The sequence below is a fragment of the Mycetomoellerius zeteki genome, unplaced genomic scaffold, assembly GCF_001594055.1.
Source record: "Mycetomoellerius zeteki isolate Tzet28-1 unplaced genomic scaffold, Tzet1.0 scaffold223, whole genome shotgun sequence".
NCBI classification, from domain to species: domain Eukaryota; kingdom Metazoa; phylum Arthropoda; class Insecta; order Hymenoptera; family Formicidae; genus Mycetomoellerius; species Mycetomoellerius zeteki.
This window is the reverse complement of record NW_017257198.1, coordinates 791,469-805,528: the sequence shown is the minus strand read 5'-3', so window position 1 is coordinate 805,528 and position 14,060 is coordinate 791,469. Positions and strand designations below refer to the sequence as shown.

Sequence of the window (14,060 nt, the reverse complement as noted above, 5' to 3'; positions counted from 1 at the left end):
TGTTTCATTCACGATCGCCTTTTTATTCTCGCGATTCGAGCGCTGATAAATAAAGAACTATATTGCTTTCAAGAGTAGCTGGAACTACGAATAGTCTCGATCCGCATCAAGATTGTACATATGTAACTGACGAAAACGCGAACTGACGAATTTGACCCTTACGTAATCGATAAGGAAAAATTTAATGTATGTATCTAAGAAAGTAATGAGATTGATTTTTTTTAATGCAGTATGACAATACCAAACATCCAACCTATTGTAGTTCTAATTCGAATTTTTCTTTTGTATTGCAAATGCGAAATTGTGGTTCAAGATATTTTTTATTCTTATGTCCAATTTCTTCACTTCCAAATAAGTTGCGGATAACCTTATGCAGGAGATATCTTCATTGTACTCTGAGGGATATCTCTTGGATAAAGTTATCTAGAAGTGAAGAAATTGAGCATTAGTGCTTTTCCTTAATTTCTGATCGTTTTTATTTCACACGTACAAAATGAAAAATTGATCTCAATCACTTGCACAACGGTATTTCCATTCCATACGTGCGTCGTTAAAAGAATCAAGTTATTAAGAATATGAACATTTGATTGTAATTTTATCGTAGGATTGGTAAAATTGAAAAGTTAAAACTTAATTCTGTGCGCTTTTCATATTCGATATTAACATGCGGCGCTTTAAAGGATCAATCTTATCGCTTTTATGACGATCCCTTGTATGTATCAAAAGTAGAATGGTTGGGGAATACACACTGCTTCTTTCAATTCGATAGAGTTTAATTGCACGTTGTAACATTAAAAATGATTTTTCATTCTACCGTCAGCATTCTAATTATTATACTAATTTTTTGCTAGTGCTAAGACTGGATACGACCGATTAACGTCCAACTCGTAGACATAAAGAGATAAATTCAATATTGTATGTACATGCGCACACACGCTTATATTGAGACTATCTCTTTGTATAATCCGAATAGATGCTCGTAAATTACAAGACAGCATGATATTCGTTTGCAAACATGAAAGTCAATAATCAGCAACGCATAATTAACGCGAATGCTTATTTTCTTACTATAATTCATCATTCCACTGTGTGAAATTTGCCCAATCTAAAGACCATTTAATTTGAATGTACATATAGGCATAACACACGTTCTATGTAATTATTAATGTAATTGTTTTATTATTATCACGTTATAATTATTGTATATATCTAATTTTTTCTTCTTTTTATAAATATATAACTAAAAATTTAATATATATATATTTAATAATATATATATTTTTTAATAGTATCTATATATACACATGAAGAAGCAATCTTTCAATTTTACAATTTATTTACTTCTTTCGTGATAATCTTTATGTTTACGCATACAAAAATTTAGAATAAGATGAAAAATAAAATATTTTCTTTCGAACATTTCTAAACACGGATATCAAATTCAAAATGAGATTTTAATTTATAATAATACTCGCACTAAAAGTTAATATTTTAAATACAAGAATAATTAATTTTATTTACGGATTCTGTTATTTGTTTAAAATAATAAAATTTTTCTCACGTTTTGGAAAATGACATAATTGTGTTCTTTATTTTTAAGATTTTCCATGTAAATATGTACGTTTTAGATCCTGAATTGTAGATTGCAAAGCAATATTAAAACAGAGAGAGAGAGAGAAAGGTGTGTTGCATGCATGTGTATGTATACAAAAAATGTTTCTAAACAATTAGAAGTTATATTTTTATCGTCTTAGTTCGGGCAAATTTCATACTGTACACTTTATGTTCCATCATATTTTTTTAATAATTAAAAACGAGACTGTAACACGAAGAGAAGAAATGCGAATATCGAGCTGCAAATATCTCCAAATATTGCGATCGAAAGTATGTATATGATAATGAAAAAGTAATATATCATATAATGAGATTCAAGAAATACACTAAGTTTTACATACATTTTAACACAGCGAACATGACACAACGTTGTCTTACGTAATTTCACAAAGAAACAAACGGTATTATATGACCGAGAATTTTAGGATATTTATTTAATTTCTATACACACACAACTATCTATCTATATATATATATTACACACACACACACACACACAGACACACACACACACACACACAGACACACACACACACACACACAGACACACACACACACACACACAGACACACACACACACACACACAGACACACACACACACACACACAGACACACACACACACACACACAGACACACACACACACACACACACAAGAAACAAATTTAAATAATACGTAGTGATATAACATAATGTATATCCGTTTGTCATTTTCTTGAACCGTGAAGGCGATCGAATACGAATGATCTCTTATGCGAAATCATTCTGTGAAGATGAGAGAATACTAATACATCGGACTATCTTGATATCGATAGACCCAACTAATAATATTCTAGGATCAAGGATGAAAAGAATCAAGGATTTGTTCGAATCTCATCTCAAAAGCGTGTCAGATGAGATATTCAGAATGGAGTTTTATATTTTGAGACGCGGGCGGTTCAATTCATCTTTAATCAATACTTTGACTGAGATCGATTGAAACTGTATTTAGCTAAGAAGTGAAACGATTACTCATTTAAAATTTAATTTGAAATACAAAATGCCTTTCTTTGAAAATGATCAAATTTTTCAAATTTTTAATATAAAAATTTTTTTCTGTGTTAATATATTAGCTCGATTTATTTCTGGCGTATGATTTGTACATTTCATGAACATTTAACTATTTTTTTTAAAAAGATTATTTTCAAATAATTTTTGAAGCACGTAACTACTCTTATCATAATTACTTTAATCATTATTTTGTATTTCAAATCAGATTTTACCTAGGTAATCATTCCGCTTCTCAACTGAAATTTTAAGGCTGTGTGGTCAATAAAACACTAAAATAAATATTTCAATTAATGATTATTCCAAATCGCCCTGCTTAAAAAAATCAAGTAACTTATAATAGCGCAATAATAATAACGAAAATTATGATATCAGGTTCACTTAAGTCTCAGACTTTTTAGCTCTACAGTATATTAATTTTCTTCTGAAAAATTATATATATAATTATATACACAATTATATATAGACGGTATAAAAAACAATCATCGTAAAATAGAAAAATAACTTTATTCATATATTAGTAATTTTCTTTTTATCAGAAAGTTCATATGGCTCACATATAAAAATGCTTTATCAGGAATGAGCGAAATATGTCAGGCACACAATCGATGTTTCGCAGATTTTAAGTAAATGTAAGTTAGTAAAGCGTAAATGCATAACATCTGCCTTCACCGATCTTCGCATTCGCATTGATCTATCAATACGATTTTTTTATACATCTTTTACATATAATTCGATTCTTTGGATAAATATATAAGTTATACATGTTACATATATAATGATATATACAGAAAAATATATACCGTGTTATGCCGTTATAAGTATAAATATTTGTACATTATCACCACTTAACGACATAGCGCATATAAAGATAATCCTTATTTGTTTGTTTCTTTATTTAAGAAATACATGTATTGTTGTGCAAACAACAAGTAGAATAACGCTAAAATCACTCCTGATTTAAATAGTTTCTATCAGAATTAAATTTTGCAATCTTTAATCCTCAATCACGACTAATTGCCTGTACATATATGGATTTATATGGCAACTTATTAAACAATATGATGTGATTGAATGTATCAATCTAAATATAATTTTTACTATAAAATAGCATAAAAAAATGTTACATGTGTTCTGCATAAGCTATTTGTTCTCATTTCCTTCCATTGTAAAAAGCGATCAAAAATTACAAAAAATTATACAATGAAATAATTGTATCTATGATTGCTATCAATGGTAACTTTCTTAAAGATTAATGTAAGCATATATATATATATATATACACATACATATATATATAGATTATTATCAAATTGGAAAAAATGATGTTATTTAAACCATCAAACATACATACATTAATAATGGCAGAGCCAGATTGTCCACTTGATTTGTGCGTGCTTCGATCAACGATATTGATACAGCCGACAAAATGCTTCTCAGTAGCAATCGATAATTATCCATAAAACCTAGCAAAAAATAATAAGTTATTAAAAATAAACAAAACAGTTTTATGAAAAAAGCTGTTAGGAAGATATAAGAACCGAAATCTACCACAACATGTTAGCATGAGTATTATGCAAATTTGGCAAAATATGCATGCGATGGTGCCTTCGATAGTTTTTTCCGTGTCGGGCCATTTATGTGCACCCCATTTGTTACCGACGAAGCTTGCAGCAGTGTCACCGATTCCTACTGTCAGCACACCGCTGAGTAATACCATTAGCGTCAAATTATTAGTTGGCATCCAAAGGGGTAATGATAAACCACACAATAGATATATAGGTGTTAATGAAAGCAAACGATCCTTTTCGTCGACAAATGCAATAAATCCTTTCTGTAAAATTTCTCCTAAAGGGGGGACTTTCAAAAATCTGATTACCTGAAAATTAATTAATTATCATATCAAACATACAAAAATTAAATAAGAATTATACCATTGAAATCTAATAATTATATATAAATATACATATACAGCAATAATTGCATAACTGCATACCTCAAGAGCAATAAGTAGTACAAACATCGCACCACTGGCAAGATATAATAGTGGAAGATCGTATATCATGCCAGGAATATATACAAATGTAGCTAATATATGAAAATGCTTCCTAGTAGAATTTGTAGCTTGGGATTTCAATAATATCTGATGGCTTATAATAAAGATACTTAACAGAAAACACACTGCCCAATACATAAATATTGCAATCTGAAAAATATAAAAATAAAATAAGATCAATAATTTTAAAAAAATATTATTTGTATATAATATATGTCTCGTCTTATGATTCATCCATTTTAAAAGCAGCATAAATTATAATAAAATATATTTAATAGTTATTTACCCTTTTATAACTACTGAAAGAAAAAGAAATTATCCATTCTATTGGATTTTGATCAAGAATAATGTAAAGTATTGGAAGAATTACGAAACATAAGAGACTGATTATCATCAAGTAAAAATATGTTGTACTGCGCAGAGCAGGAAAATATCCACATAGGAAACATATCGACACTGCATATAATATCACAACCTGTAACATATGATATATGAAAAAAAGATCACAACAATTAATTTTTGCATTTTATTACCTGTAACAAGACTGTACTGATGTCGTTATCGTGAATCGGGGGTAAATGATATCGTAAGGGTAAATTGGTAACAACCGACATCAAGAACAAAATAAAACCATGCGTAACTGCTGTTGCTTCTCCCATTGTAAAACAGCATGGAAAAGCTGACATTAGTTGTAAAACGCCCCATGTGCCCAAACTTCCGACAGTTAGGCCCCATGTGACACTAGTCAATAGTCCTGTTCTTATTTAATTAATATAAAAATATAATAAAACTAGCACACACACACACACACACACATATAACTATTCAATTCCAATGCATATCAATATGTTACTTATATTCATGTCAACAGGTCTTCTTAATTCAATAAAGAAATAATTTGCAGATTGATATACCTTTGTTAGCAGCAAGTAGAAACAGTATGGATGTTATAATTGCAGGTACAAAGTATACAGCGTGAAAGTCTTTCGCTATAATTTGTTTCATTGAAAGTCGTGCATAAAGACATAGGCAACAGAGAACAAGACCGAAGCCAGTAGTTCCTACAGAGAGACATATCTCGGAATAACTGCTTTCTTCTCTCAATATCGTAATCACAACACTTAGGCCAACTAAAGCACCCAGCCATAATCCACTGTTTGCATTTGGCCTACAAAAGATAAATCCATAATACATAGTTTTGTTACATGGCAACTTTTGACCAAGCAACTCTTAATTAACCCATCGAGCAAATATACCATCTTATAAATATCAATAAAATTATTAATTTTTTTGTTATTTTTAATATATGAGATGAAAGATTAAGATTTTGATAAAAATAATTCTGCTTACAGCAGAATGCTCATAGCAAAGTTCGCCTCTAATCTAATCTTTTTTTTTCTATATTTTATATATTTAATATAATTTGATATATTTGATTTAATCTGATGAAATTAATCAAAATTTGATCGAAGTTATAAGATGTCATTTTTTATCGTCACCGATTTTTAAAAAATCAATTACTATTATTGTCAAATTATAAGTGCATAGTTCACTTGTTGAAACTACGTTGATTGACATTGATTGATAAATATATCTTTCTCTGTAATTTCATAACAAAACGTAATAGCCGCGTTAAAATCTCGTTGCAAGGTTAACTCGTTCTTAGGAAAGAATATCAATGACGGACGTACCGGTGTTGTATGCCATTGCGTTTAATATTTTGCAATATATTTTCCTCGAGCAGAGTATACTGCGCGACTAACAATTCCATTCTTTCTTTTGGCTAGAAAAGATTACTTCTCATAGCATTAGCGCGACACTGCCCATTGACCACCATTGACGTGCTAAGCTAACAGCTGAACGGCTAAACATGCTTTCATGGGGTGCGTTCCGAATCACACATGAAGCGCACGATACATCATTTGTCCTTGTTTACCAATTAATAAAGAAGGATAAAACGATACATCACGCGCTTCATGCGTAACTCTCGGAACGTACCCATCTTAGAACATTACATATGTATGTATGTATGTTTCAAGGTACCCAACTACCCATGCACAGTGGCTACGTTTACACCGTGCGCTTAGTCCGCGACCTATACGATAGGTGTCTTTGTTTAATATACAGGATAAACAAGGACATCTATTGTATAGGCAGCGGCCTATTCTGTATATTAAACAAAGACACCTATCGTATAGGTCGCGGACTAAGCGTACGGTGTAAACGTAGCCAGTTGGACTAAGTTGGGGAGAGAGAAAGGTCATGAAAGATCGCTGCCGGAAAAACTAATTAAGACGTTGTTGAGTTGTATCCGCCTTGTCTGCCTGCCCAACTGCTTGACATTTAATAATGCCACTTAGGTTTGTTCTTTTTAACTCCACTTCTTGCACAATTCATCTCTTTCCTCCTTTTCTCTCCAATTGAAGAAATAAAAAGATGAACAGTGCGAAAAGTTGAGCTAAAAAGAACAGGCCTTTTAATTACTACATACCTATAAAAAAATTGAAGATAATTCGTCGAATGGGAAAATTGTGATAATTTGGTGGCTTGGTATAAGAATGAGAAAGAAAAAAAATTTTTTTTTAATTGGAGAAACGACTAAACGACAGGCATGACAGAAAGAATCGATAAATATCAGTATAGCTGATTGCTCTCGAGTTAAAAAACAAAATAATATACAAATATAAACATTAATATCTAACAATAATCTTATTGTTTTTTATTTTAATATCATTATTAATTCGGCACACACAGGATTAATAAAGGTTAGGGTTAGGTTAAGTTAATTTAGGTTAGATAATATTGAGTTGAATAAAATTTCAATAATTTAGATAGAATATGTTTTGCATTTAAGAATTAAAAATTTGACCGGATTTGCATAGATTAAAATGAAAATGTTACTATACATGTTATCATAAAACTAAAGATGTAAAAGGAAAAGATAAAATGGGAATGTGTGCATGTGAAATAAAAACGCTTTTATTAAATAACTGACGTAACATATTTCTATACAAGTCACGTTTTTCTATTATACATTTAATTTATTATTTAAGAATTAAAAATTTGACCGGATTTGCATAGATTAAAATTAAAATGTTACTATACATGTTATCATAAAACTAAAGATGTAAAAGGAAAAGATAAAATGGGAATGTGTGCATGTGAAATAAAAACGCTTTTATTAAATAACTGACGTAACATATTTCTATACAAGTCACGTTTTTCTATTATACATTTAATTTATTATTTAAGAATTAAAAATTTGACCGGATTTGCATAGATTAAAATGAAAATGTTACTATACATGTTATCATAAAACTAAAGATGTAAAAGGAAAAGATAAAATGGGAATGTGTGCATGTGAAATAAAAACGCTTTTATTAAATAAATATATAGAATAGAAAATATTTAAAAATCTAAAATAGATCAAGAAAACTACTATTGAATGTTCTGTTGAGGATAATGTTATATTGCAATACTCTTACAACACTTCATTTAATTTTTATATTGTACTAATTACAACTAACACTTGTATTTTTCTATTCAATATTTAAAATCTCTCAGATCGTAGTAAATATGATTTAGTAAATACATTAAATATAATCAAATCATTTTTATTATAATTCTTCTCTAATTCCATTGTAATAATATTGTAACATTAAATTATATAATCTTTTTCTAAAAATAATAATAACACAATCCGTAAAGGCCATACGAGTCACGGGCTGATGAAGGTGCCAACGATTAATTTCAATCTTAATTAATCATTAATGTGTAGAATCCTCTTTATTGAACGTTTCGACTCACTTTGGAGTCCTCCTCAGCAATACATATGTGTAATTAATATGTTGAGTATTCCGTCAACATGAGTCACTTACAGGTTCCCGACTGTAGTGGATTGTGTTATTATTATTTTTATTTTAATAATCTTTTTCTTTGTACATCAAAAAAATTAATTCTATATATCATAATTTAAAAGCGTATTCCGTAATATATAATATTAAAATATTGAAAATCTATAATAGTTAAAATTATATTGATGACGTTAATCCAATTTGATATCATGATAAAAAGAATTAAGAATCTTAAAAATAAGATTCTTAAGAGAGTTATATATGTGATTTTTATATTTTTTATCAACTATATATATATATATATCTCTCAAGTATACACATAAATTCTGATAACATAACTTGGAATATAGCTATTCATGTTCGGTTGTCTCTATTTTAAACATCTTGTAACAAAGAATACAGCTAAATAAGTATATTTAGACTTTGTGACGTTTAGCAAATGCTATCAAACCATTAGTCGATGAATCATGCGTTGTGACATTTTCTGCACTAACCAGTTCTGGTTCAATGGCTTTAGCTAGCTGTTTCCCCAACTCCACGCTGTATATAGAAATATTAATTTTTTTAAGAATTCCACTAAAGAATTTGTATATATTGGTAAAGACCTTTGTGTTTCATGCAAAAATATAATTTTTTTTCTTACCCCCATTGATCATATGAATTAATGTCCCAAATAATACCTTGCACAAAGATTTTATGTTCATACATTGCTGAAAAAAATAGAAGTAAAAAAAATTACCATTGTTTATACAAATGTATGATTATATGTACTTTAATATACAGATTATACTTTAATATTCAATAAACCATAATTCAATTAGCAAAGAAATGATTGCGCATGAAAATATAAGTAAGATTTATATTAACAAATGCTTTTGATTCATTGCATAATTTTTGAAAAAAGTATTCGAGAAAATGTAAAGAATATTTATATCTCCAGTTGCGCCACGATTTGTCAGACATTTTATATATATATATCATTATTGTGTATTTACCGATCAAAGCACCAAGAATAAAAGGTGTCAGTTTTTTTACTACAATGCTGTTTGTCGGTCTGTTTCCTTCAAACAATTTGTGTGGTAATAATGAATCTATTTGTTCAGCGCTCAATCCTGATTTTTGCAATTCGGTTCGAGCTTCATTTTCATTCTTGCCTTTCATTAAAGCTTCAGTTTGCGCAAAGAAGTTGGCAAGTAAAATCGTGTGATGTGGAGCAATCTACACAAAGTATACAAATAAAAATGTATAATAGCAGATAAATACAATATTATTAAAAGGCTCTAAAGAAATAAATCATATAATATAAAGGAAGCCAATAAGAGCTAACACTGGATGTGCACAATAGATTATTAAAAATTAACAATAAATGTTTCGATATCATGATTTGGGTCATCCTCAATATAAGTGCAAAACTAATGTATTACATGTATTATAACAGATAAGTCTAATAAATATAGCAATATAAAAAATTATTCACCTGATTTTGAGATTGAACAGGAATTATAAAATCTGCTGGTACAAGTCTTGTACCTTGGTGTAATAACTGATAGAATGCATGTTGTCCATTAGTGCCAGGTTCTCCCCATACAATTGGCCCTAAAAAAACACAACAGATGTTAATCTATTATCTGTCTAGTATTTAAAAATCTATATATTCGATAATACAAAATGTACCAGTGGAATAATTTACGGTTTTTCCAGAACGAGTAATATACTTTCCGTTACTTTCCATATCGCCTTGCTGAAAGTAAGCTGCAAATCTATGTAGATATTGGTCATATGGTAATAATGCATGTGTTTCAGCCTTATAAAAATTATGATACCATATGCCAAGTAAAGCTAATATAACAGGAGCCTACAAAAAATAAGTTAAATCATGAAACATGTAATGAAATCATTCTCCAATTTTTTTAAGTCATTATAATATACAGTTTATATCATAATATTTATATAATAAATCATTAAAAAAATTAAAAGCTCTTATTTATATATGTACATGTGTATATGTATATACATGTACTTTTTGCTTAAATTTAGTCAATTTATTTAGTTTTATTAGTTTTTAATTTTCGAGATTTTTGAGTAATCAATAATTTAATAGAATATAATTTCTTTTCATTCAATATACTTACATTTTGCTCTAATGGCGCTGTGCAAAAGTGTTGATCCATAAAGTGAGCACCACATAAAAGCTTTTCAAAATTATCAAAACCAATTGACAAACAGATTGATAAGCCAATAGCTGACCACAATGAGTAACGTCCACCAACCCAATCCCAGAAACCAAACATATTTTTCACATTAATGCCAAATTCTTTAACCTTTTGTTCATTAGTAGATAATGCTACAAAATGGCAAGCTACTGCAGCTTCCTAAATAATATTGTGATATCATATTAGATAAGATATAATACATATCAAGCAAAATATGATATTTAAATGTGTATAAATTCTAACTCATTCGCTTACATCTTTTAATGTTTTTAAAAGCCACAATTTGGCAGTAGTTGCATTCGTTATCGTTTCCTGTGTAGTAAATGTCTTGGAAGCTATTATGAATAAAGTTGTGTCTGGGTTTAATTTTTTAAGAGTTTCAGCTATATGAGTACCATCTATGTTGCTAACAAAGTGAACTTTAGGTCCAATGCTATATGCTTTTAAAGCTTCAGTCACCATAAGTGGACCCTATTAGAATAAGTATTAAATTTTAAATCAATATTTAATAATTATTATGGCAAGAGAGAAAAAAACTTTTGTGTGAATTACAAGATCAGAGCCACCAATTCCGATATTGACAACATCTTCAATAGGTTTACCAGTGAATCCTTTCCATTGTTTCGATAATACCTGTAAATAAACATATTTTATATATGGGGATATGTACATAAAAAAATGAATGATAAATTTACCTCATTTGTAAAGTTTTTCATATGTTCTAATACTGCATTAACATCAGGCATTACATCTTTTCCATCTATTAATATAGGTGTATTACTTCTATTACGCAAAGCAATATGTAGAACTGCTCTATTCTCTGTGAAATTGATCTTTTCACCACTAAACATGGCACTTCTTGCAGCTTCTATTTCCCGTGCACGAGCCTATAGAATGACATAATAACATAATTCAAATGTTAAGAACTCAACCAAAACAATTTTATGTAAATTAATTCTACATACCAGATTAAATAATAATCCAAGTGCTTCTTCATTAATTTTATTCTTGGAATAATCCAATAAAATTGGTCCATCTTGTGAAGTAGAGATCTCCAGACTGTTTTATATAATTACTTAAATATAATTTTTGTACATATCTTATGTTTATTTAGTTTTGTTGTACATTTGTTGTATATTTTGCAAAAATTTAGAATCATTTACAGTTCTAATGATGCAAATTAATTACCTAAGAGCATGCATTATTTTTTATTAGATTTAATAACAAAATGTTTAAAGATTTATTTAAAAATTCTATGTTTAACAGAAAACGAAATATTTAATAGTTTTTTCGATTATATGATAAAAAACTTTTAAAAGGTCATCTCAAGGACATTAAAAGCAGACTAGAGAGATACCTAAATTTTTCGAAACGTTCAGGATCCTGCTGGAACATATTGTATATATTAATTTTCGAGCCATTTTTGTCGAAGTATTGCTGCAGCTGTTTCCACGCAGACTCAGCTAACAAATCCGTCTTGGGCTTCATTTTCTAATTTAAGAAAGCCGCGCGTGATTCTCAATCTGGTTATCGGATGATAGACTGTTACTGCTGTTACTTGATAATGGAAGCTTTCCAACAAGCGACACTGTGCGATACAGCGATCACCTCATCCTTGTTTAACATTGACGAACAACAAGGATGCAACGATTCATCGTGTCACACCATGTCACTCCGTGTCTCTTGTTGGAAAGCTCCCAGTACGAAGTAGACAATTAACATTGCCAGTATATCTATACATATGAAAGATGGCGGTCTTACGTCTTAGGGTGCAGTCCCATGGAGCGTATCGCGCGTATCGCGGATCGCGCGTATCGAAAATCTGACCAATCGTGGACGTTCCGCTATTTTCAATACGCCGCCGTTCCGCTGAATCCATTATTGTAGCGTAATACGCGCCGAATTTAAGTAAAATCGTTTGGTCTAAAAAAGTAGTGTCATATGGCAGCCCTCGAGATGTGATATGCGTAGAATCGCAAGATTGCGTCGAAAATTGTTGCATCGTTTTTTTGGAAAGCATTGCCGGTTTCGATTGTGCCTTATACGACTAGCTGCGTTTACCTCGTCAACGAGAACCTGAGTCATTTAAACTCAAAGAAGAAGCTCTATCTGAAATAAAAAAGAAGACAGTGAATATCTTTTACGATTCATGAATTCACGATCTTGTTGCTCCAGTTCATTAACGAGATTATTGCTTGCTCCTTGTGCTAACCATCGTTCAATAGTAAATATTCGACTGACCCAATATTTTCGTTTTCTTCTATTAATAGGTTTGTTCTCACTTTTTCTTAATATAGAATAAAGCTCATATGTTTTAATAATTTTATGATATATTTCCTGCTTGATGAAAGCATTGTGGTTGTGGTCTAGACGTTTTGTTAATAACAGCAAAAGCAATATTGTTTTTTATTTCATTCTACACTTGTTAAACCATTGCGAATTTTTTAATTTAATAAATAATAATAAGACTCTGTAAGTGTATAAAACAAAATAGAATAATTGAAGGGCTAAGAGCCAGTTATGTAATAAAGAACATTTAATAAAGATATTATAATTAAAATAATCATGATTATAACGCTCCATTTCGACCGCGTATATAAAAATAATAAATAATAAAAGACTCTGTAAATATAAAACAAAATGAAATGTTATAATCATGATTATTTTAATTATCTTTATGTTTTAAATTAAACGTTCTTTATTACATAACTGGCTCTTAGCCCTTCAATTGTTCTATTTTTAAAAAAATTTAATTATATTAAATAAATTAATATTTAATATAATTTACTTACACAATATGGTTATTTACTTTTTACGGCTATCCTCTTTTTTCTGCGGTCCTACAGTAATTCGTCCGCAGAAGTCAGTTTTGTTCCGCTATTTTCGATACGCGATAATTTCGTTCCTATGGTCCCATGAAGCGGAATTAACGTAAACGGATCGGCGGTTTACCAATCATACAACTGTTTAGATGAAGGCAAATAAAGAAAAATAACAAAACTCGTTTTATGATTGACTATCCGCCTGATCCGCTTACGCGAATTTCGCTCCATGGGACCATAGGAACGAAATTTTCGCGCATCAAAAACAGCGGAACGTCCGCGATTGGTCAGATTTTCGATACGCGCGATCCGCGATACGCGCGATACGCTCCATGGGACTGCACCCTTACTGCTTACTTCTATATGCGTTCACCTTAATCATAAAGGCCGCAGCACAGACTCTTGCATAACGCATAGTGCATAAGCGAATCAACTAATCAGAATCTTTCCTTTC

The 14,060-nt window shown here is 30.0% G+C and overlaps 2 protein-coding genes across 2 annotated transcripts; both read right to left on the bottom strand.

Moving 5' to 3' along the window:
* Window positions 1–3,971: 3,971 nt before the first annotated feature.
* Window positions 3,972–6,673, bottom strand: Dolk (Dolichol kinase). The gene is made up of 7 exons (XM_018448606.1): window positions 6,409–6,673; window positions 5,632–5,885; window positions 5,251–5,471; window positions 5,004–5,192; window positions 4,658–4,867; window positions 4,213–4,540; window positions 3,972–4,127 (listed from the first exon to the last, which is right to left on the bottom strand). Exons 1-7 carry the CDS (start codon window positions 6,486–6,488, stop codon window positions 3,994–3,996), a joined length of 1,416 nt encoding a protein of 471 aa, XP_018304108.1. The 5' UTR covers window positions 6,489–6,673; the 3' UTR covers window positions 3,972–3,993.
* A 2,201-nt stretch (window positions 6,674–8,874) lies between these two features.
* Pgi (glucose-6-phosphate isomerase) lies at window positions 8,875–12,494 on the bottom strand. Its single transcript, XM_018448611.1, has 11 exons — window positions 12,142–12,494; window positions 11,750–11,843; window positions 11,480–11,671; window positions 11,337–11,417; window positions 11,040–11,255; window positions 10,704–10,943; window positions 10,246–10,426; window positions 10,049–10,167; window positions 9,567–9,789; window positions 9,215–9,281; window positions 8,875–9,111 (listed from the first exon to the last, which is right to left on the bottom strand). Exons 1-11 carry the CDS (start codon window positions 12,270–12,272, stop codon window positions 8,988–8,990), a joined length of 1,668 nt encoding a protein of 555 aa, XP_018304113.1. The 5' UTR covers window positions 12,273–12,494; the 3' UTR covers window positions 8,875–8,987.
* Between the last annotated feature and the right edge of the window lie 1,566 nt (window positions 12,495–14,060).

What these genes read in the sequence shown, in the direction of transcription:
- Pgi (XM_018448611.1), bottom strand. Translation starts at nt 12,272, where the DNA reads ATGAAGCCCAAGACGGATTTGTTAGCTGAGTCTGCGTGGAAACAGCTG. An exon ending in TTGGATTATTATTTAATCTG is followed by an intron (nt 11,672 to 11,749) that starts GTATGTAGAATT and finishes GTCATTCTATAG; the next exon opens with GCTCGTGCACGGGAAATAGA. An exon ending in CAGCGCCATTAGAGCAAAAT is followed by an intron (nt 10,427 to 10,703) that starts GTAAGTATATTG and finishes TATTTTTTGTAG; the next exon opens with GCTCCTGTTATATTAGCTTT.
- Dolk (XM_018448606.1), bottom strand. Translation starts at nt 6,488, where the DNA reads ATGGAATTGTTAGTCGCGCAGTATACTCTGCTCGAGGAAAATATATTG. An exon ending in TCAGTACAGTCTTGTTACAG is followed by an intron (nt 5,193 to 5,250) that starts GTAATAAAATGC and finishes CATATGTTACAG; the next exon opens with GTTGTGATATTATATGCAGT. An exon ending in CTTTCAGTAGTTATAAAAGG is followed by an intron (nt 4,868 to 5,003) that starts GTAAATAACTAT and finishes TATATTTTTCAG; the next exon opens with ATTGCAATATTTATGTATTG.